The sequence below is a fragment of the Mauremys mutica genome, chromosome 11, assembly GCF_020497125.1.
Source record: "Mauremys mutica isolate MM-2020 ecotype Southern chromosome 11, ASM2049712v1, whole genome shotgun sequence".
In the NCBI taxonomy this organism is placed as follows: Eukaryota; Metazoa; Chordata; order Testudines; family Geoemydidae; genus Mauremys; species Mauremys mutica.
This window is the reverse complement of record NC_059082.1, coordinates 75282738-75310416: the sequence shown is the minus strand read 5'-3', so window position 1 is coordinate 75310416 and position 27679 is coordinate 75282738. Positions and strand designations below refer to the sequence as shown.

At 41.8% G+C, this 27679-nt stretch overlaps 1 protein-coding gene across 1 annotated transcript in view; it reads right to left on the bottom strand.

Moving 5' to 3' along the window:
- Window positions 1-780: 780 nt before the first annotated feature.
- EIF3B (eukaryotic translation initiation factor 3 subunit B) overlaps window positions 781-27679 on the bottom strand; it is a 33484-nt gene continuing 6585 nt past the window's right edge. Inside the window, exons 2-19 of the mRNA XM_044980614.1 lie at window positions 22404-22596; window positions 20818-20937; window positions 20650-20707; window positions 20083-20211; window positions 18789-18946; window positions 17337-17468; window positions 17160-17226; window positions 16445-16491; window positions 14216-14426; window positions 13541-13613; window positions 12839-12961; window positions 11768-11846; window positions 6188-6326; window positions 5430-5555; window positions 4778-4855; window positions 4056-4164; window positions 3456-3574; window positions 781-1336 (exon numbers count right to left, since the gene is read on the bottom strand). Of these exons, the coding sequence (XP_044836549.1) occupies window positions 3471-3574; window positions 4056-4164; window positions 4778-4855; window positions 5430-5555; window positions 6188-6326; window positions 11768-11846; window positions 12839-12961; window positions 13541-13613; window positions 14216-14426; window positions 16445-16491; window positions 17160-17226; window positions 17337-17468; window positions 18789-18946; window positions 20083-20211; window positions 20650-20707; window positions 20818-20937; window positions 22404-22596 (1946 nt within the window). The 3' untranslated portion in view covers window positions 781-1336; window positions 3456-3470. The remainder of the gene's footprint in view (window positions 1337-3455; window positions 3575-4055; window positions 4165-4777; window positions 4856-5429; window positions 5556-6187; window positions 6327-11767; window positions 11847-12838; window positions 12962-13540; window positions 13614-14215; window positions 14427-16444; window positions 16492-17159; window positions 17227-17336; window positions 17469-18788; window positions 18947-20082; window positions 20212-20649; window positions 20708-20817; window positions 20938-22403; window positions 22597-27679) is intronic.

The window sequence follows — 27679 nt, the reverse complement described above, 5'->3', positions numbered from 1 at the left end:
ATTTAAAAAGTTAAAGTATTCCTTCAACATGCTATAACCTTGCAGAATCACTTCTGAAAGATTTAAAAAAAAGATTAAGGGATAAACTTGATTATGGATTATCTAAAAAAAATTTAATTATCTACATTCAGTGTGGGTATCTGGAATTCTGTTTATGCCACCCATGATAAATATTGTTTATTTTTCTGAAGGATGAAAGTTGATGGGTACAAGAAAGACAGTATTGATTTGTATTTTCACCATAAAACATGCTCATTTAAGAGCTCTTATCTGCTAAGAACTAGATTCTTAAGGTTTATTTGGTTTTGTTGCTGCTGCATGGAAGTCTGCTCAAGAGGAATTGATCCAGAAGTTAAGTACTCTGTACTTTCTTCACCACAAGGCAAGGGCTCCAGACATCAGAATATAGGCTTCCTTGTATATCCAAAAGGTACACATGAAGAGTGTGCTCCTCTGAACAGATTTTCAACCAAAGCTTGCAAATAAAACCCAAGAAATCTCCCATAATCCTGCTGTTGCCAATAGCTACACCTTGTAAGTGGGTCTCAGAAATTCATACACTGATCTTCAAATCATTGCACTATAGTTATTAAAAACATGTAAGCCAGTCTGCCACCTAATACACCATGGACTAAACAAAGATCAGTGCAGCCATGAAGGAACTGGGATACAAAAAACCAAATGCAGTTGCAAATTCTGAACCCTGACAGATTCATATTCAGATAATGATCAACTCTGGTCATTCAGGGGAAGATTTCTACAGAACACACGGACGGCCTGTTTTTAGTATAGGTCTGCTTTTATTTCCACGTTCAACCTGTTGAATCCTGTCACAATCTGAATGGAGGAGGGTACAGCCCACTGTAGTGCTGCTTCAGCACACTAACATACATCATATGAAAAATGGTTCTCCTGCTGATCTTTCCCCATGCAAAACAAACACCTGTCCATGCACCTGGGACATAAAAAGAGTCCTCTGCAAAGAGAAGCATTGTGAGCGTGCAAGACACTGGAAGGTGCATAGATAATGCTCACCTACTGGCAACAGTTCAAAATTGCCAACTGGTAAGCAATGCTCAGGAGTCAGACAGCAAATACTGGTGGTGGATTTAAAAAGAAAGACAACCCCCTCCTAAATGAATAAAAATTTAAAAGCAGTGCCTTTCAAATAGCCCCACTGCTGACAGTGAGGTTTAAAGGCACTACAATATGTCAGAATGGAGAGAACCTGGTGCATTCACCGTCCAGAGTGAGAGAATATGGATTAAAAATTCCAAAGATGGTGTAGACTTTCTGAAAATAAATGAACCCCTTTTCAGTACAAGATATGGTGGTGCTGCAGAGAAGGGAAAAAAAAAAAAAAGGAAAAAGTCAGTCAGTACTGTGCCTCACACAAAAAAATCAGAACTCTCACAGCTGCTAACAAGGGAAAGGCAGTTCTCTAACTGCACTCCACTTACCCTTCGCTGTTGTGCTGCCCCAGTAACTCATTAGCTGAAGCCTATTTAATCCAGAAGACTGCTTCTCCCCCTTTCTTACCTCCACTCTTCCACATCCCCCAAATACTGGCAAGAGGACGTACCTGGCCACTGGAACTAAAAACATATTTAGAGGGTTTAAGTGACATCTGTGCATTTTTGGATGGGTGAGGGGGTTTTAGTATTCATCCCTTACACTGATGGGGCCGCTGCCTTAATTCCAGTCACTATGTGGTTAAGTGACTTGCCTATGGTCAGACAGAAGTCTGAGATGGTACAGGGAACTAAACCCAGATCCCTTGAGTCCTGGGCTAGTGCCATAACCACTGAACAATATTTCCCCTCTAACACAAAAGTGATTTAAGCCTTCTAAGTACACGTTTCTCAGATCCAACAACTAGGGCTATCCTCTTGTGACAATCTGGGGAAATCTCTCTGTATGATTTAGGAACTCAGATTATGAATTCTATGCAAACTTTATCAAGCTGTAAACTCCATTCTGAACGGTTTGCCCTTTCATTTCTCTGCCATGTTATTACCTCCATGTTGGACTGAAATTCCAAGATGTGGTGGCACAGGGCTAACAGTTTTGATAGTTCTCTATTGAAAAAACAGCATCTTGAGACAAAAGCCTGGCGAGATGTCGCCTGGCAACAAAGTTACCTGCAGGGGTCTGTAATCACCTGAGGAGGCTGATCGGAGGTAACTTCACAGAGGAGACTAGAAAGTTAGAGGGCAGGAGCTGCTATACTTGGGGTCTTTCTTCAGCCATTTCCCCTCAGTTTGAGCTGGTGAAGCTACTGAAGAAGCCAGATGAGGCAGGAGGGAATTCTGCCTATCTGAACACAGATTGTCCCTCAAAGTAAAGATGTGCTAGAGCAAAGGGTACTGCATTCAGGGTGTTATCTTCTAAGTGATCAGTGTTTTCTTGCTGAAGTAAAAAGCCATGGTGTCTTTAGAATCGCATGCAAAGTCTGTGTTTTGTGCTACACCTCATGTTCCCCTGAAGAGTTAACTTGAAACTAGAGCACCCACTATGGCTGGAATTCTGGGAGAGGTGTGTTTAAGCTACAAGGGACCCTGAGCAGTCAGCACTGGTCCCAGAGGCTAGGCTCGGCTCTCAAGAGTGGGTGCTAGAAAGAGGAACTGCATCCTAACAGTGTGCCTAGACACACCAAGCCAGACAAGTGCCCTGTTCAGATTCCGGAGCCCTACAGTGGGATTCAGGGTTTGGATCTCCTTCACAACAGTCTGGAAAGTATCCAAGAAGGAAAGCGCTACTAGATCTGCAACACCTATTGCCAATATTTGGGGGATATATTGGAGTATGCAGCAAGGTAAGCAGCCTTCTGGATTAAAACAGGCTTCAAATAAATGCTTATAATGAATAAAGCACTTTCAGTAACACTAAATACAAATGTTTGTTACATGTTGAAATCTCAGTGGCATTTTTAGGAAGAGGTAGCAGAATGCATGAGGACTTTTGTCAATTCAAGAGCAATACCTGACTTAAGAGTATGCAACAAATTTGTTCAGTAATCAAAACCTTCTTACATAATGCATGAGAACATTGTTTACACCAATTCAAGGTTATATGGTTCCAACAACCAGAACACAAAATTTACCCCTCCTCTAGCATAATTATAAACATTTCTCATACTGCACCAGCACTTTCATCAAGTGCCTGCAATGCATCATGTTTAAGAATTGGCTCAGAGAAGGATGCACTCTGCAAAGTGCCAGTAGATTTACAAGCGGACCTAACCATTCACTTCGAAGAAAGAAAGCCTTTATCATTTCTGGCCACTAGCACTACAATTGCCAAGTACAAAAGCCAAGTCAAAGGTATAGAAACATTCATTTTTGCACTCTATAAGCCTTAAGCTTTCCCATAAAAAGTGCTTTTACGCAGGTTGGAAGTACGCTGCAACAGCTGATAGGAAAGATATTTCTCAACTGAAAGGCAATCTGTCTTACCACAGTTTTATTGGACTACTCTGGTTCTGCAATGGTAATAATTTCTTCATTGATAAAAAACTCAACAGTCTCCTCTTCCCAGTCATCTACATTGCTGTCCAACTCATCTGTGTCCACCCCTGGAGGAAAAGAAGAGGCATTAGTCCTGAATACCTCCACCAAGGCAGCAAAAATGCTTAATGTATTTGCTAAAAAGGAAAATACACAGCAGAGAAGCACCTTTAAAATAAGGCATTTTAATATCATCACTGGCCTCCAGCACGTTATGGGCAAAGCCATCAGTACTGACCACATTGGGCAGCAACAGTAGCCTTCTCCCTACTCACCACCTCAAGATAGCAGATGGAAAAAACAAAGGATGGGAAAGAGAATAGCTGAGGAGTGAGCAAACCTGCTAGGGCCTGGGTCGAGGGATTATTTTTGGCAGGAGGGGGAATGTTAAAAAGGGACCCCAACCCACCACAAAGAGGAGGTCTTCGAGTCCCAAACATTGATCCACTACCAAAGACTGCTTCTATAGCCTGAGTAATGTTTGTTTGGTGCTTTTAAAAATTTACGGATAAAGCCACATCTTTACAATGCTGCCAGTGACTAGTTTACCTCCTCGCAGCTCTAGACGCTCATTCTTCTGTTCCAAATACAATTCTTGTGCCATCTTGCGGTATTTCTTGAACTCCTCCATCATTGTACGTCTTCTTTCTACGAGCTCCTATAGAAGAAAAACAAGAGGTTAATAAGCCCATCAGTAAAGTGCGTCCTTGTGGGATACATTTGGAAGTGATCTAGGGGTTTTCTGCTTACGAATGCAGCTACTGACAGATAATCATCAGCGTTTAAGACACCTTTCTCCAACGTGGCAAGATGGGTTTATGGTTTCTGTGAAATTTTTATACTAAAACTGGCTAACAGGCAGCCACCAGGAACCCACAAGTCCCAGCCAAGATTACTCAAGTATCTTTACTTAACTCAACAGAAATTCTTCCTGATTCCTCCTCCAACATATACCAGTAACACCATGCCTCAGTTTCTTCAAGTGAAGAACCAGCAAATTCTGCCTTACTGCCTTCCCTACACATATGCTTGTGCTTGAGTTCATAATGTTCCTGGCTGGGTCATGTGGGGACTGAATCTGGGAAACCTGGACCTAAAACACAATGGCCTCTCCTATTTGACAAAAGGGACAATGTCTATTAAAACGGAGGCAGCAGCAGACTCAAAACTATATGGCTCAGTCAGTGAAATGAGACAAAGACACACTAGATTAGTATGGATTACAAGTGCATCAGCTGCCTTTCATTGATTGTGTCCCAGAAGTTTCTTACCTTTGAGGCTTTGGTTTGGCTTAGACGATCCTTCTGTTCAAAAATCTTGGAGTACCTCTTCAGGTCCTTCTTAATTTGCTGCAACAGAGAACTTATGTCAACCAGTACTAGAGACCACCATAATGTATAAGAGAGTGCCACTTCAGGCATGCTTTGGCATACCCAGCATTTTTGCAAGTTTCCTTATGTCTATAAAAAAAAAAAAAAACCCTCTCCTCTATCATTTATAGTTTCTCTTCCTTGCTTAGGCCTATAGATACTTTCAGTTTTTCTGTACATGGGCAACCACTGGAGTTTGGATAGCCAAAGTCTGCTCCTTATCCAAGTTTTCAACAGTCCTCTCTACTCCTATTACCGTTCCTTCTAGTTGCCTCAGAACGTTCTCCTCCCCACCCACCACACAAAAACAAGTTCGTAACAGGAATAGTGACAACTCAAACTGAGTACTGTTACATACACAGAACCATTTCAACATACAGATTCCTCCAATGAATTTGTGAACAGCTCTCACGTTGCCTTACCACTAAGTACAGAGAGAAAACTCTACAGCAGTTTTCCATTCCCCAGTTTAAACCACACCCTTGTGACTCGACCACTCTTGAATTCTCTACACCAATGCCTACACCAGAAGAGTTAAACTGAGATACAACACCTTTATCTGATCCTGGCTGAGCAGGGTTGGAGGTCGGGGTCTCCACAGTAGCTGGCAGAACCGGTCTTTATTGTTTTTCTGAAGGAGACGACCCTGGAAGGTCCACAGCCAGTATGCATTGTCCACCTGGAAAACAGTAAGTGAGAAATCTCACTCATGTCTAAGGGTTTTATACTGCGCTACCCCTTTGCCGTATATCTGAATGCATTCCATGGAAAAAATCAACAGGAGAGTCCCTAGTGGGACTCGAGTCTCTGGAACTTCTACCTTTTCAGAGTGAACACACTGCTTGAGGTAGGTTTGGTGTTTTGGTTTCCCACCACCCCCCTTTCTTATTTTAACTTTAAGTTGAAGTAATGTTCCTCCAACAAACAACCAACCAACCAACCACAACAAAAAAAAAGGTTATACTGCTTCAAAAATGAAGCACCTATGAAGTATCCAAAGCAGAGGTATCCACCAGCACTTCCAAGTTATCTGAACTGCAGTAAGAAAGCTCCTGAACTAATCCCAAAGACTAAAAACCTTGTACTTGCATATAGAAAAGATAACAGTGCACTGATTGGAACAACAAGGAAGTAGTTCATTGATACAGGAAAGCAATGAGTTGGTATGTGGAATAGGCATGCAAGAGATTACACCAGGAGCTATTACCCACGGACAGATACAAGCAATGCCACACACACACACACACACACACAAAGCCAGATTGACCCCCTTAAATACCCAGGGAGACATCACAGCAGAAACTTTAGTACCTTGTGGCTCCACCAGGACACCGATGTCACAACGTATCGGCCTGTAGGATCCCACTCTACATCCGAGGCTGTATAGTGTTCAGCAATATTCATCACGGTGCAGTCTGATGTATCAACAAATGTTAAGGCACCATTCATGCTGCAAAGGCAAACAACGAGGAACAAGATGGAAAAGTGATCCATGCCTGCTGACACTTTCCTCCTGACACTCCCCCTCCACGCCCAAAATAAATAAATAAATAAATAAAAATAAAAAAACCCAGAGGGATCTATACTAGGAGGTGACATTCTTTATGAACACACACACAAAATCCCATCAATATTAACAAGATTACCATTTTTTCATTGCTGGTGTTTAAATGGGTTCTCTCAAGGTTTTTAAAAATCACACCTGTTTCTTCAGATTTTTGTGAACAAAACAATGGGGAATAGTTTTAACCCTTGTATCCTTCTAGGCTTAAAGTTCCTTAACACGTTTTTCCCCCCTCCAAAGTCATAATGAAACCACATTATGAATGCACTTGGGGTACAGCAAAAATTTCACAACCATGATGTAAAAATGGTTATTTCTGTAGCAAAGACAGTAAAAAATAAAACATTTCTAAATGAGAAGCAGGGCTTTTCCATTAACGTGTAAAACCCAGTAGTACACAGAATAACCACATGGGTTTTCATAGATTCCAAGGCCAGAAGGCCATTATGATCATCTAGTCTGATCTCCTGTATACAGGCCATAGAACTTCCCCAAAATAATTCCTAGAGCATGTATTTTAGAAAAATCTTAAATCTTGATTTAAAAATAGTCAGAGATGGAGAATCCACCACAAACTGTTCCAATGGTTAATTACTTTCACTGCTAAAAAAAAAAAATTAACACTGGATTGTGTTAAACCTGTTAGACTGAAGAACCTATTGTTAAATATTTGTTCCCCATGTAGGTCCTCATAGATTGTAATCAAGTCACCCCCATAAATCTTTTATTTGTTAAGCTAAATAGACCACACTCCCTAAGTCTATCACTATCATAGCCGAGTGGCAAACACACCACCGATATGGTCGACTTAGTGTACCCTCTCTACACACATGCAAATCATTTGAAAGCTTATGAGGTCTACTTTAAGATGAAGTATGATAGAACTCTCAAGTGGTGCCATTACCACAGAAACAAGGATAAACAATGACACCATCAACATGTTGAAATGACCACTTTGAAAAATGTGTGTGTTATGACCATATGTATTATTTCAAGGCATAAAACTGAATTTCTTTGAGATCTCACAGCATCACAACAATCTAAAAGGATAAAACAAAATAATCAATTTGTACAGGTGTCACTGAAATGTAACACTGTTAGTCACATTTCTAGTCAACATTATCATCTTGTCCAGAACAAAGTGTTGAGAGCACATGGATTACCAATCTTTACTGCCTTCACAGTTCTGTGCAGTGAAGATTGTTCTGACTACAGACAGCTGATTTTGCAGTAACCCTTTACTAGTAATGGCACAAATAAGGTCTTGTAGAAGCTTAGATGACATTGAGCCCTTGAAGAAAATGGAAGTAGTTCATCCACATTTTTCCATCCATGTTGCAATGGTGATCCAATATTTGGTTTGCCTATGCACAAAGACATCCAAATCTTTGTTTGCCAAGATGCTCTGCTGACATACTCTTCAAAACCATCCTCACATAGTGGGAGTTTGGCCAGTGACTTGCCCTTTTTGATAGCTAAGCTGAAATGCAAGCAATTCAGGTCTCAGAGTCTCCTTTTCTCTGTCTTGTAATGCAGCACTGCTACCAGATTCCTTGCTGCAGAAATTGTCACTGGTCAGTCACCACTTCAGAGATCTCGCCAAATGGGGAGTAAGTTCCCTATGTTTCTACAACATTAAATTCAAATTCTTTCCGCAATATCAACTAGGGAGAACAGTCACAGCCTATTAATGCATGGACAGCAGGAAATATGTTGCAGAAGTCAGGAGGGAGTGCATCTAATTGTATGCACATGTATGAAGTGATGCTTGTCAGTGGTGCTGGTAATAATGCCAGTTTCAATCCATATGTCAACTGCATGTTCCATTTTTGGAAAGTAATGAACAGCAGGGACCAAAACATCTGTATCAATATGGTTCCTTTGACATCCAGAGACCCAAAAGCCGTACCTGGGACATAACAGCATTCAGAAGCATCTTTGTCTCTGCTTCCTCGAGTACTGTGCTAGTCTGAGCTTCTTTCAACACCTCTACTGGTGATTTATTTTACTACTTCCCCACTGGAAAAGCCTCCAGCAAGAAGGTGTGTTCATACCCTGGTTGCTCCTACACTGGTGCATTTTGAACCATATATTCACAGAGGAATTTTACAAGTGACTGCTTTTTGGACACCAACTTTAGAATCTCTCCATATGGAAGCAGAGGGCATCCAATTACTTGGTATTTCTTGCATCTCACTTTGGAACCTGCCCAGCATGATCTGAATGAGTGAAACTTGTCTCCAGCCATCATTTGTATGACCGCCATTGCATCTCTGACGTACGCTGTGGAAAACAATTTTTGGACTAATAGCTGCTCTGATGGTCCCTCCTTTTCCAGACTTAAATTTGGTGGTCTTGGCCATGTCAGTAAATGTCTTAATGCCAGATTTCTTGACTGGGCTGAAGCTGTTTCTCCCATCACAATACAATGGATCTCTCACAAGTCTTCCAATTTGTTCAACATCTGCTGTTTTAAGTAGAGAGAGACTCTTATATCTGATGTTACATGCAGTTCAGCAGATATGTTGAAAAGCACCTCCAGATTTAGGGTCAAAAGGGTTTGTCATATTGTTGGTAAGAGCTGTAACCCATCTCCAGTACAGAGGCAATGACTTTGTCTTCACTATTTTTTTTTGTTAAATCACTTCTCTCGTAGCTTTTGCATATTCATAATTTGAAGCTGTATATTGTCCTCTCTGACACGGACATGTAAATTGTCACTGAATTAAAAAGCTAGTTTCTATACTATTTCAAAGTTTAGTACTGCATGGACAGGCAATTTCAAACTAAAACCTTCTACCAGGCAGACTCAATGCTATACTGTAGACACAAAAGCTTACAAATGGAGAAGCATTACATTAGGAATTCATATGCATTTCTATCTACCCACTATGCAGCACAAACTGTGGGCATGCAATCTACTCCTACTGGTGCACAATCTTCAGTGAGAGACTGATCTGGTCAGCAAGTTTCAACTGAAAATATAGAAAACTATGATAATCACTTGTGAGATATTTTGACAATTAAGAACATGTGATGTGAGAACATTTCATGTTAGTATATTGCAAAACACCGATATTCACTATTTTTACCACATGCTAAAAAGCTTAATCTTTTCTGGAGAAAAAAAATACTACCCATGCAAATCCAATGAAAGTCTTAATACATTTTCATTTGGTAGCTTTGACCAATAAACACTACATTAAGGTGTTGAATTTAACTTAAAAGCTGTAGTCACAATCGTGTTGCAATGTTTCTGGAACTATGCACAGGAGGACACTCACTTTGGGTTCCATTGTTTCATCTTGCCTAAGGGTACGTCTTCACTACCCGCCATATCAGCGGGTAGCAATTGATTTCTTGGAGTTCCATATATCGCGTCTCATCTAGACGCGATATATCGAACTCCGAACGCGCTCCTGTTGACTCTGGAACTCCACCACCGCGAATGGCGGTGGCGGAGTCGACGGGGGAGCCGCGGACGTCGATCCCGCGCCGTGAGGACGGGTAAGTAATTCAAACTAAGGTACTTCGACTTTAGCTACGCTATTCGCGTAGCTGAAGTTGCGTACCTTAGATCGAACCCCCTCCCTAGTGTAGACCAGGCCTAAGGCTTACAGCACCACTTGACACCTCCATTTCATACCTCAGCTAAACGTACATAGCATAAGCTTTGAAATGACATATGATGTGGGTGTATGTAAGGTGGGTACATTAAACTCTAAAAACATAGCTTTTTGGAGAATTGCTGCATGCCTAGAAGGCAAATTTTCTAATCCTTCTCATGGCTCTTCTCTCAACCCTCTCCAGTTTTTCCAACATCCTTCCTGAACTGTGGATATCATAACTGGACACTGTATTCCAGTCACACCAGTGCCAAATACAGAGGTGATAAAACCTCCTTACTCCTACTAGAGATTCCCATTTATACATCCAAAGATTTTAAATAACTGGCTAAGAGAATGGTCTAAGAAAGTTACAACTAACATTAGTATGGTTAATGAAAAGGAAAAATGGTATGTACAGGGCATTTATAAGGACATACAAGAAATCTTTACCTTAAGAAGCCATGACCTGAATGCAATCCCTAACTTTTTGAGATCTTATATGACAGGAAGACAGACTTGAGGAAAAAGTGATTGCTCCCTTCAGTATCAGTTATACTTAGGCCCCTCACAAATTCATGGCCATGAGAAAACACACCTCAGACTGTGAAATCTGACTGTTGTAGGAGAGTCATGGTATTGCCATCCTTACTTCTGTGCTGCCTTCAGAGCATGGTAGCCAAAGAGTGGCAGCTGCTGGCCGTGAGCCCAGCTCTGAAGGCAGCGCTGCCGCCAGCAGCAGCACAGAAGTGACGGTGGCATATGGTATTGCCACCCTTACTTCTCCACTGCTGCCTGAGAGTCAGATTTTGGGTCAGATCCCCAATTTGAGAAATGCTGACTTAAGAGGGTTACATGTTTTAAATACATATTCATGATTTATGACAAAGAAATTTAATATTTAAATAATATCTGTAACCATGAAGTTCAAGATGATTTTAAAATGCTATGACTGATTTACCAAAATTGGCAGGGCTCCCTAGTTATATTTAAGCCACAAAAAGCCCTGTTATTTTACCTGAGATTTTGAAAATTCTTATAAAATAAGTCATTTGTATTGCTGCCTGGGGGGAGAAATCCGAGGGGCTCCCTGAATAAGTACATCTTTATATTTAAACTAAGGAAGTAAACAGCTGAAGTGAATTCTAAACTTAGCCAAGAGAACAACATGATGGGTGAGATTAAAATAACCTCATTCCACATCTTATATGATGGCAGAAGAGATAGCCAATATAAACACAGGCATCTCATTAGTTGTTTTCATAGACTAAATAAAAATTGATTTTCTGCTAGCCACAGAACAAGAGGTGTTATCTTATCTACTGCACTACCTACCTTTGCAATAAGGAGGCCAGCTACTTCAGGAAATTAAATTTCAGGCAGAAGAGGGCAAGATGCATATGAAAATACGTAGACGTTACAAACAGGTAAATTTATCTTCAAGAAAAACTCAATCACTTGCAAACAAATTAAAATCCATGTAGACCTTGGAAAGGCCAGCTGACAGATTACCGTACGTCAAAATTAGATTCTTCCAAACAAAGATAATCCTCTTAATACAAGCAGGTTTTCTACCATAGAATTGACAGATGGTTAAGATTTTGGCTATTTGTCTTACAGATGTCTTTACACTGTAGTGTGATGAAGACTTTTTTTAGATCTTTGAGAGCATTACACGGACTTAAAATGAGCTCGCTCAGAATGTCAAGTAGTGATACCCACCTTCTCAGGCCAGCCAATACTAAAAACTGCCCTTGCGGACTCCAGAATATCGTATTTGCTTGCTGCTTGTCAAACGTTTCTGAAAGGAAACAGAATTTGTATTTATGCCAACATAAAAAGGATGGAAGTCTCCACCCAATGGTATCAAGAAGCTTACTAGCAACTACACTGATAGGCATTCCAGAGAGTCCTCAAAAAGGCATCTCTGAGCTCTGCAATTAACAAGCAACATGTCTACTATAGTAGTATTTTAATTGGAAGAATGAAACCCAACATGGATCCGCTCTCACTGATTAAACTGAAAACAATGGGATGATCAAACATTCAAAGAAGTGCATGTGCAGGCAGGGAGAATCAGGAATCCCCAAAGCCTTAGCAGACAAATTGTACCAATTTAACTAAAATTGTTTAGAAATGGATGTAGTTAAATTGGTTCAACCTCTTATGTGGATACCTCTTCTGGCATAAAAAAAAAAAAGAGTGCTTTTTCACAATTTAGTTTAAGCTGATTCCTTGCGAACTTAAGTTAAATCAATATAAGGCACTCTTAAGTGAAAATGGAGGGCAGGGAAAAGAAGAGAAATGTCCAAACTGAGAAAGGGAGGAAATCCTTAAAATACTGGGGAGGAAGTATAGAGGTGGTGAATTAATGGAGAGAGGAAAGGAAGTTTCAAAAATGCATTTTTTGCCCTGTCACAGAAAGGTGGTATTTAACTTTGCAAAATGTTCCCCTTTTGCTGGCAGTCAGGCAAGGCTGCAAGATTAATATCTTACCAGTGAACTTTTCAATCCCAACCCCCAGACTCTGAATAAAATGGTAATTTGGCTCTCATTACAGAATAAATTGACACCCCGGCCCTCGGGGCTGTTCTCCCAGCCCAAGACAGCTGGAGTGCAGCATGCTCAAGACATGTTCCCTCCCATGCCCTCTGCCAGGGCCCAGAAGTATCATAATCCGTCTATGAAAAAGCAACTGTAAGAAATCTACAGGGTAAACAGGTTGATACCATCATGTAAAGTGCTTAATGCCTAGATTCTTCCACCTGTACTTTTGCTGTCAACTCTACTTACTGATAAGCTCTATTTTCCCATTGTTTTTGACATGATAAAAGGAGATAGAAATTCTGGGAGGCTCTCCATGCAATACAGCAAACTTGCTTCCATTTGGTTCCCAGGCAAAGGCTATAATACTTTCTGTAACAGATGTAAAGAAGTGTCAAAACCCAACACTATACAAAGAGAAAATTATTGAGTTAAGTCAGCCATGCTCTACACAACTTCACTTCCAAGCAGTTACTGTATACAGGACTGAAGAAATCCTGGATGCAAAAGACAACATCCATTATGATGAGCAATTTGGTATTAAGATTTCTACTGCTGTTTTGCTTCTAGTGAGCCAACCAGACAAATGCTTATGGGGTGTTCAAAATCACGTACCCCAGCTTTTCTCCAGCCTGGTACAGAATATCCTCAGACAGAAAAGGTAAATATCAAACTTAGGTCACCAGTCTCCCACTAGGGAAGCTTCTCTTTTGTTGTTAAAGTACAGCAACTGAAGCAGAAAACAGTCTGCCGGGCAGTCTTTTTAGATTAAGAAATAGCTGGGCAAAGAAAGAGAAGTTTGCCACCCAGTTGTCCTTCATCTGTTAAGATCCATTAGTTGTAGCACTTTACACAATATTTTGTCAGTTTATTCATTGATGAAAACTGTACGAATAAATACACAACATCAGCAAAATAGCTAGCACATGTATCTCTAGGTCCATGATTTACCTTTCATTTCTACCACATCCACAGGGACCTGCTTCTCTCTCATTCGGAAGATCTCAAAGTTGGTCACCACACCCTGTGAAAGTCAACAAAGGTCAAGTATCTAGTACAATAATTGTACAGAAAGTCATTTTAATACAGGACTAAGAGGATGACTATGCAACTAGTCTAGTTTAGTACTTCAATATAATAAATCTAGACTCTTTGGTGCTCATTTCCTTAGAGGGTGGAAGATAAGACGGAAAGATCACTTATTTCTAAACAGCACTTTTATTAAAATAGGATTTTCTTCAGCAAGTTGTGTGTTAACAAAAAAGGCTCTCTCTGGTACAGAAGTTGAGACTATTTCAAGAGGACTGAAACGTATGGTAGCTCATGCAGCGTCACCTGTGGGACCAAAACCAGCTGAAACAAATAGAACAAATGCTGAAAGAAGGGGGTCAGAAATAAGACAGGCATACTTTAATTGATCTTGCAGAACCCTGATAGATAGTGATGTCAAGTCCAATGCTCATTAAGTGCCCATGGCAGGTTTTTAAGGGCTATGTGTGAGCTAACTGAAAAAATGAAAGGGTTTTGACACCAAGTAATTTACACATTTCTATCAATCCATATTGAAATGCAAAAACCAAAGCAGAGACAGAACCAGTTTTATGAACACACCTAGGAAGCACATACCTGTGTACCTTTAGGAGTCCTGTCTACCTTCACACACAGATAATCTCCATTCTTTTGCCAATGGAGCTTGCAATCCACCACATTGAACAGATTCCGCACACGGATTTCTTGTCTGGAGGGGAGCTGCATCAGTGTCACCCTTGCTGGGATATCTTTGTCTTCAGGCACCCAAAACGCAATTATGTTACCCCCTGGAGACCACGAGAAATCCCTACAGGATTGAAAAGGAGACAAGATTTCATTAAAAAAAGTCCAATTTAGTAATCAGTTAAAGATATGTTGCAAGCAACATAAGGAACAGCGTTCTGAATTGAATTTGATACGTTATGGTGAATCAATCAGTTCCCAAGTAGCTTGATACTAAAGCTAGGCTACAGACAGGAATTCTAACTCTAAATTCAAGTGCAATGAGAACGATTAAAAATAAATTTACCAGGACCAGTTTGGTGACCCTGCAGAAAACCCAGGTTTGATTTGCATTCACAGGTGGACAAGGAGTGATGCAGAAGCAATACATTTACATCTAGGAAAGGTAGAAAGAGTACCTCATCTCATACTGCAGAATCCCAAGTGATTTGGGAGATAGGTTAATAAAATGAATTACAAAAAGACAACCCATTAAACTATGTAGGAGAGAAGTGTACTTTTAACAATCTGTCACACTTAGATTTCTAGCTCCCTTGTTCTGGAAGCTACTTCACAGGTCCCCATTCTCTGAGAAGCCTTTTGGAACCCTGGAAAGGTGAAAAAAGGTCAGTCGTTTCTTTAGAAATTATGATGAGAATCATATAGAATTATACAATAAGCCTAGCTACCTCAGTGCCAGCAGGGGGGAAGAGGGATAGCTCGGTGGTTTGAGCATTGGCCTGCTAAACCCAGGGTTGTGAGTTCAATCCTTGAGGGGGCATCTTAGGGATCTGGGGCAAAAATTGGTCCTGCTAGCGAAGGCAGGGGGCTGGACTCAATGACCTTTCAAGGTCCCTTCCAGTTCTAGGAGATTGGTATATCTCCAATTATTATTATTATTTTTTTTTTTTTTAGGTAAAGTATAGTGCACTCTTACTTAAGACTATGGAAGGCCAAATATCACACAAGATATCCCCTTATTGATGTAATATCCTTAACTTGAGTTAAATGCATTTTGGTTAAATGCAAGGGAGTACCATTTTGCCAACATGTAGCAGGAACATCAAGAGTTAGGTCCTTAGATCATCAAGCAATTAGATATTTCAGGCATCGTTGCTAAGTTCACAAACTGTCACCAATGCATGGAAAGAGAGAAGTAGTAATAAACAGATGTCTTTACTTCTTCCCCATAGGTAGTTTCTCCTCAGACGCAGAACACACAACAGGATCATCATCAAGGAAAGTATAAACATTGACAAGAAACATGCTATCCTATTGAAATTCTAAGTATTAGTTCTATTACTGCACCAAAAGCATAAGAGTTGAAGAGTAATATTATTCTAGTTGACTGATAGCCAATACACACTGACATAGGCATCTTCCTCAGCAAAAGACAGATTAATGACTCCTACTGCTGACCACCAATATAGGAAGCAGATGGTTCTGAGCTAGATATTTATTAATTCTTCATTGTGTAACCACTACACAAATGCAAAGTTTTCGGTGCAAATAGATATCAGGCTGAAAGGCTGAGCCATGACCTAAGAAAAGGGGATGTTCTGGGAAACAGCATTTAACACTCTCCACGCAGAACTACATCTTATAATGAGAAAAACTGAAAGAGCTCAGTCTGCTTTTCTTTGAGAGGCAAATTGATTACACTGTACAAGTATCTTCATGGGGAGAAAATACTGGGTACCAATAGGCTCTTTAATCTAGTGGAGAAAGGACCAACAAGAACCAAATGACCAGAAGCTAAAGTAAAAAAAATTAAATTAGAAATAAGGCACATAGATATGGTTTATTTTAACAGTGAGAGTGATTACCAGTGGAACAAACCATCAAGGGAAGTGGATTATCTTTCTTTTGATGTCTTCAAGTCAACACTACATGCCTTTCTGGGTGATATGTTTTAGTCAGACCCAAGTTGTTGGCCTCAATACAGGGATAACTAGGTGAAATGCAATGGCTTGTAATATATAGGAGGTCATGATCTAATGGTCTCTTCTGGCCTTGAACTCCATGGTACTAGAATCCTAACACAATAATATCTCAAGAATAAAACAAAAGAAAGCAGAACTCTTCGCAAGAGAATAAACTCACTTTATCCCATTGATTTTCAAACTTTTCTTGTCCAGCAAACCCATGGACTGCAAAAAGAGAAAAATCATGAATTTGCAAGTTAGAAATACTTACATAGGTAGGTTATTTAAATTAACACCCTTATGGAGGTAGGGAAATGTCTCCATTTAATCACTCTCTGGATATACAGTATAAAACACTTGTCACTCATCCCCATAATCCTAATTCTTGCATTACCCACCTAGTCACCATAACCCTACAAATTAAAAATATGCAATAGGATAAGGCGGCATACTGGAAAATGGAAATACTGTTGCTTACAACCTGCTCTATTAATGGATTTAGGGGGGTTTTCTGGTAGTGATCTGCTGACAAAAGTTGGGAAGTATTAAACAACTATGATACTGTAAGGCTATATTTTCTATGCTCCATTAAAAAATTTAAGTTGCTCTCCTCATCTACTTCCTTCCAACCTTTACTACCCCAGTGGAAAATTAAGGAAGGGGAAAACAAAACAAAACCACCACACCACAACCCCTGAACAGTGGGGATGTTGGGAGCCCAAGGAAAGAGCAAGACGAGAGGGAGGGTCTCTCACCCTTTAATAGGTATTTACTGGAGAGTCAGATATTTCTTTTAAACAAATTTTAGCAGTAACTAGCTTCAAAATAAAAAAAAGCAGCACTTCAGGTACAGCTGACATTATAAAGCAGGTTTTATGTAAAAACGCACTTACAGGTGTTTCATAGATGCTGAGGGTGTCTAATGTCATTCGGGCAAAAAATTTACCATCATGACTCCACCTGAACAAAGAAGAGGAAGACAAAGCATCAGATCTATCATGTTACCCCTCTAGTAAGAAGAGTCTAGTCATTTAGTGTGCTCTGTCCTCTACTACTGTTACCCAACCTACTTAAAAATGGGCCAATGAGCTGAGCTTTCACAGTGGAACCCTCTCTTCTTCTGTCCAGTTAGGGTATCCCAGATGATTATGGCCTGAGGGTCATCTTGTGTGTCCATTAAAGGGCTGAAGGTCACTAAATACCTACAAAAAGGGGAGAGAGAAAATGACTAGCTTCACTTTTCATATGGTGTAATGATTATTTCAGCACAAATATGCTTTCATCTAATTGTGAGAAGAATCCGCTAAGCAAAGTTCAAGAGGCATGCACTGAAAGAGGACACAGCCAGAATTGGGGAATGGGTAGAGTACAAACACTTTTCTCCAATCCACCCCTACACAAAACTAGTGAGGGAGTTGAGGGATGGCTTGAGTATTAGATAGCCACCCATACACCCCTTTTTAATCGGGGGAAACTCTCTAGGAGTAGAGTAGTGGAGAGCCTTATTCACCCACCTCATGAACCAGCAGTTACTATGGAGATGTGGAGCAGTATCACAGTGTAACTGTGTTCCTGCATGTTCTAGGAGGACAGAGTCCTTTCTCTTTCAAAAGCTAGAGGGGATGAAGCTTTGCCGGCATTTAGATAGACAGTCTGATTATATCAGTGTTCCCAGGCAGGGTCCAGCATTCTTTCCGATACCTAGATGTATCAGGGTTGGTGTTAGGCATCCAAACTATGGTATTGCCTCTGGATTCCTCTGGCCAAAAAACCACCCAATTCAAGCAAGAAACCCACCACACCTGGGTGTTGTAAAGGGGAAACATCATCATCAATGTATGACAACTAATGAGGTACATAGTATAAACATGATGGCCTGGAAACAAGAATTTACCAGATGGGAGCTTTCGGGACAGGAACATGTTTTCCTATTAAGAGCCCAAGCACATCTTAACTACAACAAAAATCTAAAACCAAAATACTCCCAAGTCAATCTTTTCATTCATAAACACAAGACAGAAGCTTAAGCTTCACAAGAGATAAAAATAGGTGAAGCCTTCACAAAACCATTTGCCTGACAATCTCCACAGATGCCATCATAAAACAAAAAGCATGAAGAATTATTCATCTGAAAATTACAACCCTTGAAGATGCTGAAAGACCAGAACTCAACTCACAGGCATCGCTGACTGAGTTCAAAGATACCATCTGTGTGTGTATTAAGGTGCTTGTACCAGACAAACTGAAGTCAATGGGGAAGATTTTATTAAATACTGTCGATCATTACTCTGGATTGTGTTCTTTAAATACTTTTTCCAACTTAAAAAGTAGAAAGTCATGTCAAACAGAATTATGGATACACACAAACATTCTAAAAATATTTAATGAAAAAAGGCAGCAATTCCAAAGAGCAGAGAAATGAAGATTGAAAACCCATGATACCTAAAAGTAGGCAAGGCAGAATAAACATGCTTTGTGTTCTGTTCCCTAAGGCGTGCTCTCAAACTGCTTTTATACCATACCTTTCACAAGGTGAGAAGTCGATAAGCTGTACCCCCTGATGACTGAACCTCTGAATCTGTTTGAACTTCTCTCCTCCCCATAGAGCAATGCCTCTCTGATGGAATGTAGCCAGGTAAGTACCTTTTGGAGACCAGCGTACATAGGTTTCCGTCCACCGCTGCAGGTAAAGTGTACAGTAAACATCAGAGCTGAATTACATTCAGAAGACTCAGTATGTGCAGTTTGTAGCTTCACTCCCCCTCAAGTAATCCAGCAGCCACCATTTACACAAGCTTAAGCATGACTGGAGTGCAGTTCTTATTTCCTTAGTCTGAATGTTTCCTGGAAAACGCCTTTGAATGAAACTTCAAGTTTCAAACACTCACTAACCAGAAGAATAAAACTAGTGAGCTAGAGGTGGATGGTAGTGGGAAGCCTTCAGCAGTGTCCAGAGCTACTGAGAAGCTCAGCATGCCACTTGTTCTCTGACTACTGGGAAGGGTGTGTTCTAATCTTCCTAACAAAACATAGCTCCTGATCCTCACCTAGTGTGAGGGAAAAGGCATCTTCTATATGAACCTTGGTTAATAAGCATCTGGTGATTTGGAATAATGTTCATCACCCCCAAAATCAATTTCTCCCTACTTCTTGCCTTCCTCTAAACCATAACAAAGGAGCTCCTTGTCCTCAGAAAAATCTTGTTGAGGTCTTCCCTGGGCTCAAGAGCAGATGACATGTGAGCTGCTGGTGATGGACTGCCTCCAGTACTGAGCCTACCACCAATCTTCAGTGCTCCTTCTCTCAGCAGAAACACAATAAAGAGGAGCTAGGGAGTAGCATGCACTTGACAGCAGTAAACTCCCCCTCACCACTGATGAGCAGAGATCTGTCAAACTCTGATTTTGCACATCTAGGTCTTTTGATTCAAACATATTAGTCTGATTATCATCATCCCTAATTTACAGATAGGGAGGTTAATTGAAATCACAGCAAGGTAGTAGACCAACTCAGTTCACATTCAACTTTATTTCCTTTCTAAAACAGGCAACCCTGCCTCTAAATGAATGACATTATCTCCTTTAGAAGATAAAAAACAAAACAAACAAACAAGTACTCTGAACAGCAGGAAATGGAGAAGTTGTTTTCATCAAAGAAAGTGAGTGTTACAACTCTATTCTGCACATCCCAGCACACAACAATTGAACAAGATCATCATCTCACTACTGCCCCCGTTTCCTGAGTTCACCATTTTTTCAGAGCCTTAATGACCATACTGCATTTGGAATATGCAGCTGTTCCTTCAGGGACACTCACTGGTCTTTCTTCAATTGCGACTGGTTCCTTTGCATCATTCCAATAGATGCAAGTGCGGTCTCCTGACTCAAAGATCACACTGTATTGATCCCTACAGTCTGGGTCCTCCAACCAGTAGCGAAGATTCCCCTAAAAAGAGAGTCAGGAGCTAAGGAAGCAATTTCTCAAATACCATATTCATGCTCCAAGATAAAAATTCTACTTTATAAGCACATGCTAAAAAAACAAAAATAATTACAAGCCACAAGTTAGATTTCAGAAATTTAATTCTCTAGCTATATTGGCTTAAAACTTTGGAAAAACACATTAGCAATTTGAAATATCTGGACCTCATTTCCCTCTTTGCCCAAGAACTATGGCAAGTTCTTTGGATGAGCTGCAGCTCTCCATCATGGGGAAGATAATTCTTATACAGTAGCAGCGGTCATTATGAAAGCAACATAGCTTTGTTCTGTATTTTTTGTATGAATGCCACAGCAATAAAGAGTTTTAGAATATGGAATATTTTAATTTAAAGCTTCACATAACATATCCCTTTAATCTTTCAAATAAACAAAAGAAACATACCAAGTCTTTAAATGGCTGTTTCTCTGGGATGTCCCATTCTTCACTGATTGTCATGTATCTAGAAGAGTGATTTGATCAGTTACACATATTACAGATGCCTTTGATCAGAAGTAGGCTACAACATGGTCTTTAGGAATAAAGACAAGAGAACACGATGGCTACACTCACTTGTCAAAATCTGTGAAAAGGTTGACTCTGAAAGTGTGCTGCTTGTCCAACTTGTATCCATCTGCATTTTTCACAGCATCCACTGCATGTGCTGGGGACATGTACTCCAGGAAAATATACCTAAAATAAATGAGATAAGTGTGATTACTCAGTAGCAACCTGCCTATAGTCAGCATTAGCCATTCGGTGGGTGAATTAACTGAAAAACTGGTACTCAATCCAAAAGGCAAGATTGAAGAAGTTGCCATTTCTGGTATAGGAGAAGGCAATTAATCTCCACTTTGCTCAGATAAGTATTTTTCTTAATCATATATACATGATTTGGATCAAATTTTTCTCTGCCTTCTTGAAACCACATGGAACAGATTATGAAGGCATATTCACACACAGCAGAATTGCAATAAGCGCCACCATCAGGTGGACAGGTAAGCAGCTCTTCCCATTAGAATGGCAGGACATGTTTGAGAAGTGAGCAAATTCAGAGTGCTACATAAAACTTTTCATTCATATGTTCTGGGCCCACAACTACTACTCTTCACCAATGTTCCCTCTAATTTTTTATATCCATGTGCGGAATTAATTTTGTCATGTGCACCAATATGGAGGTGATGTGTGGTGAAGGTGGGGCCGAAGGGTTCAGAGTGTGGGAGGCGGCTCAGGGCTACGGCAGAGGGTTGGGGAGCGGGCTCTGGCTGGGGGTGTGGCCTCTGGTGTGGGGCCAAAGATGATGAATTTGGGGTGCAGGCTGCCCCAGGACCAGGGGAAAGGCGCCTCCCCCTGGCCATGGCCCTGCACACCCCCTACCTCTCTCCTCTCCAGTCCAAGCCCCTGTGGCTGCACAGCCCTTGATAGCCTGCTGTGTGGCCACGCAGCTTAGAGGGAATTTAGCTCTCCACTTAAACAAAATTATAATCAAACTCCTCCTTTCCAAGTGGAGTCCAGTCTGTAATTAGAAAAAGCCAGAATTCATGGAACAGTGGACGTAGGACCTAATAATGTCCCACAGAAAATTATTTTCAAGGTACCTGGATTTGTTTTGTAAGTTTTATCCTGACTGAGTTGAAATCCCTCCAGCCCACAGGAATTATTCCAACCCTACAACTCTAGGAAGCATATACTGAATAATTTGACAACAAATTACATTCTCTGATCTGCCATATTAGGTCTCCAAACCCCAAAGAGAAATATGCTACTCTCCAGCCACCTTAACAGTCTCACTGAGCTGAAAACTGGGATAGTGATAATCAGAAGAGAAAAAATAGTAAGTAACTCAGTATTGCAAAACAGCTAAAATACTACCACCCAAAGTCTGTAATTACCTTCCCCCAAGCCCAAGATGTTTGTTACCCGTTTGTTCAACATGACTACATCTATCTTCCTGTACAGCTATAATCTAGGAAACAATTAAGCCCTTCAGTGTCCTGAGGATCTTGTGTCTATATCACTGAGATAGCATGCCAAAGTGCCTCTATGGACATCATCCTATTCTATTATGTCAATGTCAGAATTTTAGCCCACAAATGTCTGTCTATTAGCATTCAAACAATGTTCCAATCCCATTTACAGCAGGAGTTCTCATTACTCACCCCTTTGTCTTCCCATCTGCTTCTGGGTAAAATTCATTGGTAATTTTCCCAAACTTGGAAAAGATTTTGTGAATAACATTCTTCAGTTTCTCAAGACGGTCTGGTCCAACTTGGGGAACATTATCCACTACAATTACTGAATCGATTCCATCTGCTTCCTGTGGCTGGTCTTTTAGCACATCACCAAGTAATTCTGCAAAGAGAAAGGGAAAAACTCAGCACCAATCTCTGGATTGAATGGGGAAGGGAGGAAAGAGATGAGAATTCAATAGCTACCTACACCCTTCTCAAACACCTTTAAAAAGTTCAGGAGTAACTGAAAGCTGTATGGAACACTGAGCTTGACTGAGTTTAGTAAAACATTACCAAAATCCCCCCAGCCCCACACTATTTTAACATAGGTGTAATCTACTAGGACATGCTCGCTATAGGGCAATTTCCTGAAGATCACAGATGCTAGCTTGACATGACAGACCATGTTCCATTGTTTCTCTGGGAAAGATCTCAACACTTTATATTTAAAGACATTGTCCTACGAGTCCCACAAAATTGCTCATGAATCAGAGCACTACAACAGTTACCCACAAACCCACACTGAACTAAATGCTGACATCAAGAATTTTGACATCACCTTTCCTCCCACATCAAAAAAGCCTTAGCATGATTCTCCATTGGAAGCCCTGTATGTTGTAGCATCACTGTAATTATGGTTGGGAAGTCATGCTCATTCTAAACCTTTAATTAGAACTTTGGAGATGATGCATGGGGGGGGCGGGGGGAGGAGGAGCACATATGTCCCCTCCCCCCAGATTTCTGCCAAGGAGGGTTCACACCAAAAGGTGGCCAGCAGCAGCCTTTCAGCACTGTGCTGGCAGGAAGGGATGGGAGCTGCTTCCAGCCATGGGGAGAGAGGGGAGGAGGAGGAGAAGGAGGAGGGGCAGGGAAGAACTGGCCCATGTCTTTGCAGAGCTCATCCCTTCCCCCATTCTTGCAGGCTGGGCTGGAAATTGCTTACCCTCCCTACTCCAGCACTTATCTGAGGGGGTGGGAGGCTCCCCTGTGCTGGTGTTACAGGCGTTTGCACATGCAGGGCTTGACTCCTCTTGGGCAGCTCCCTGAGCACCCACTCGGTCAGAGGCAGCAGGGGAGGAAGGAACCTGCCAGGCAGGCTGCAGGTGTGTTGAGCGCGCCCGCCAAGGGCTGGCCCTCCACACAGCACTGGGAGCAGAATGTGCCCTGGCAGGGGTTTATGGAGGAGCAGCGGGGCTGGTAGGGGGCAAAGTGGAGACAGGACAGCGAGGAGGGGAGCATGTAAACGGCAGATGGGTGGGCAACAGAGGTGACACGTAGGGTGGTCACATTACCCCCTCAACCTTAATATTATTCCCCCATTATTGGCAGTTACAAGTTGCCTATTTTCTAACTGCACAAAACCAAACACCCTAGACCCGCCCCTTCCCCAAGGCCCCACCCCCGCTCACTACATTCCCCCTCCCTCAGTGGCTTGCTGTCCCCCACTCTCACTAAGTTTTACTGGGATGGGGCATGAGGGTGGGGTGCTGGAGGGGTGAGGGCTCTAACTGGGGGTGCGGGCTCCAGGGTGGGGCCAGAAATGAGAGGTTATGGGTGTGGGAGAGGGCTCTGGACTGGGCAGGGAGTTGGATGCGGGAGGAGCTGAAGGCTCCGGGATGGGACCGGGGATAAGGAGTTTGGGGTGGCAGAGGGGGTGGGGCTGAGGGGGGCTGCGGGTTGAGGCAGTGGGCTGGGGTGTGGGAGGGGGTGAGGGCTCTGGGGTGGGGCCAGAGATGAGGGGTTTGGGAAGGCAAGGGGTTGGGGCACAGGCTTAACTTGGACAGCTCCTGATCAGCAGCGCACTGGGACTAAGGCAGGCTGCCTGGCCTGGCAGCGTCCACACTGGGCCTCAGAAGTGACCAGCAGGTCCAGCACCTAGGTGGGGGAAGGAGGCACCACATGCTGCTCTTGCCCACTGCCCCTCCCAGCTTCCATTGGCCGAAATGTGGAGCTGATGCTTGGGGCAGGGCCAGTGTGCAGATCCCCATGGGCCCCCCCCCCCGCCTAGGAGCCATACCTGCTGGTCACTTCTGGGGTGCAGCCTGGTGCCAGGACAGGTAGGGACTAGCCTGCCTTAGCACCGCCGACCGGACTTTTAACGTCCCGGTCGGTGGTGCTGACCAGAGCCACCAGGGTTCCCTTTCGACCGGGTGTTCCAGTCGAAAAGCAGATACCTAGTCACCCTATATGGAAGTGAGGAAAATTTGTTAAGCCATTTTAAGCATGTGGTAACTGAATATGTCTTCTTAACCCTCTTGACATTCCGACAGGTCATCTGTATCCTGCAAACCCTCTTAGCCCCTCTCCTACAACACCCTTTAAATTGCCTGAGAAAAAGCTTAGCTGGTAGGATGGTACAATGCTTCAAGTTTCTATTTGGAAGAGGAGGTTAAAAGCAAAAAATAGTCTTACTCTAATATTATGGTTGAGGTTTTACATATACAGAACTCAGGAAATTCAGAGGTATAATTCCTACAGAATGTACACTACAAATTAAGTTCTCACTAGGGAGATAGTGGTAGTTCAAGCTATAACTGAACTTCTATTCTAATCCTCCATTTTCACACACATATATTAAGGCATAAACATTATGTATGTGCAATGTATCCAAGGTACAATTGCTCTGGGAACCATAACTTTCACATGCACATAAGTCACAGAGCATCAACAACAATGTTGCATTTATGTAGTTTTTCCATTTCATATAATGCAGGTCAGATTTCTGGGTATCTCTAATTCTAGGAGTGTCTAGTGACAGCCCCCCCAAGATAAGAAATTGACAGACTCTAAACTAATCCCCAACATCAGTATTAAGACACGCACTGACATCAGATCCATTAATCAAAATGACATCACCCGGACATGTATAGAAACAAGGACTAAGTGCCAACTTTATATCTGCTTTATCTAGCAAAGCCCAAGATTTATAAACAGTGCATGCCATTACCTCGTTACACTATAAGACTGAAAAATATCTCCTTCAGTTTTACCAAGGGTTCTAGTTATGCTACCTATCTGACTGAGCGGAACAAAGTCTATTGATGAAAAGGCTAAATAGGGGCAGGAAAAGGAGATCTGGAAACAACTGCAGAGCAGAAATAATTCTGACAATCCTGGTTCCTTCACATACTCAAATGATTATCTGAATTCAATCAATTTATGCCTATAATTTCCAAAAAAAGATGAATCATTGCAAAAAACACTAAAAAATATAGCTCATACAGAAGAGATAGGTGTCATTTCACTTTTGAAATGCAATTTAAAGATGCAGTCTGGAGAGTCAGACTGTGTAGACAGCATTCAGAGATCAGGAAGATTTAATAAGCACCATGAAAACACTTAAATACCAGAAAATGTTACAAAGTGTTGGCAGTGCTTAGAGCTTTAACCACCAGTTTTTGCCAGTTGTCTAGTAACTGACGTGATCAGAATTTTTCAATTATTTACCCAGAGGCTGAAACTGGCAAAGAAAAGAGGACAGTGTTGGGAAATATCTGGCATTGATAAATGCTTACTCAATTTCAACCAATCAGAAAACAGAAAATTAGGCCTTGTGTTATTTTTAATTCAGTGAATATACAATTAAGTTGTCTGTTAAGCCTGCTATAGTTTGTTCCAAACTGTTCAGGTTTATGCATAACATTACCAGGACTGACAGTTACTATACAGTTTTTGGCAAACTGTGTTATCTACCCTTCATTATAATAATACTGGGGTGCTAAATGCAAGGGTTTTTTTTTCTTTATGATGCAAGAAGTCTATAAACTCAGATTCCAAGGCCAAAAGGGACCATTGTGATCATGTATAATACAGGACACAGAACTACCCCAAAATAATTCCTAAAGCATATCTTTTTGAAAAACATCCAATCTGGATTCAAAATTCACTAGTGATGGAGAATCCACCATGACCCTTGGTAAATTGTTCCAATAGTAAAGTACCCTCCCTGTCAAAAATGTACACAATGTTTTCAATCTGAATTTGTCTAGCTTCAATTTACCACCACTGGATATTATAGCTTTCTTTCTCTGTTAGATTGAAGAGCCCATTATTAAATATTTGTTCCACATATAGATACTTATAGACCAACCAAGCAACCCCTTAACCTTCCCTTTGTTAAATTAGACTCAAAAAGTTAAATCACTAAAAGGCATATTGTCTTATTCATTAATCATTTTTGTGGCTTTTCTCGCCAATTTATCCACATCCTTCTTGAATTGTGGGCACCTGAACCAGACAGTACCCCTGCAGCAGTCACACCAGTGCCAAATACAGAGATAAAATAACCTTTCTAGTCCTACTTGACATTCCTGTTTATCCATTCCAGGATCACATTAACTCTTTTTGACCACAGTGCAGTCCTGGGGGAATTCTGCACCACTGTGTTCACGCAGAATTCGTGTCCCTCAGCAGAATTTCTTTACTTCCCCACAGAACATGATGGGGAAGCAAAGGAAAGACACACAGAGTCAGGGGAAGGGCTAGTGATGCCCATGCGCATAGTTTTTTTGGGGGGAGAAATTGCCCCCCAAATAAAGGCAAGGCATGGGGGGGGAAGAATCATGTGGGGTCACGTGCCACTGCTCCCGCCATTTCTGTGAGCGCAGAGCTACCCAGCTGAAGGAATGTGCAGCTCAGCTCTGCAGCTGGATGCCACCTCCTGGGTCCTAGTGCCAGTCATGCTCCCTTTCTGTGTGCTGGGAGCCATCCTGTTATCTGTACAAAAGTGAGGGCCTGCAGTGGGGCAGGGCGATGGGATGTGGAAGAGAAGGGATGTGGGAGCCCAGCATGTGGCATTCTCTTGGCGGCAGCAGCTGCTGCTGGGGATCCCGTTAAGCAGGCCCATCAAACCCAAACTCCCCCTGCACCTGGACCACCCCGATGAACCCCCCGCATCTGGAATCCCAAGCAACTACATCTGGATCCCCACTCCCCCCAGCACCTGGACCCCTCCTGAGAAGCCCCCTCCTCCCATGCCTAGACCCCTGCCCCCAATGAGCCCTAACCACCTGCACCCAGAACTCCCCTCAATGAGTGTGTCTGGATGCCCTACTGAACTGCCTTCACCCAGATTTCCCCATACAGAATCATCTCATCCCACACCTGGATCCCCCCGACATTTGAGTCCTGCTGGGCTAAGCCTGCCTGCCTGCACCTGGAATGGAGGGGCAGGCTCATCCCTTGTGCTACATTAGGGTCAGGTG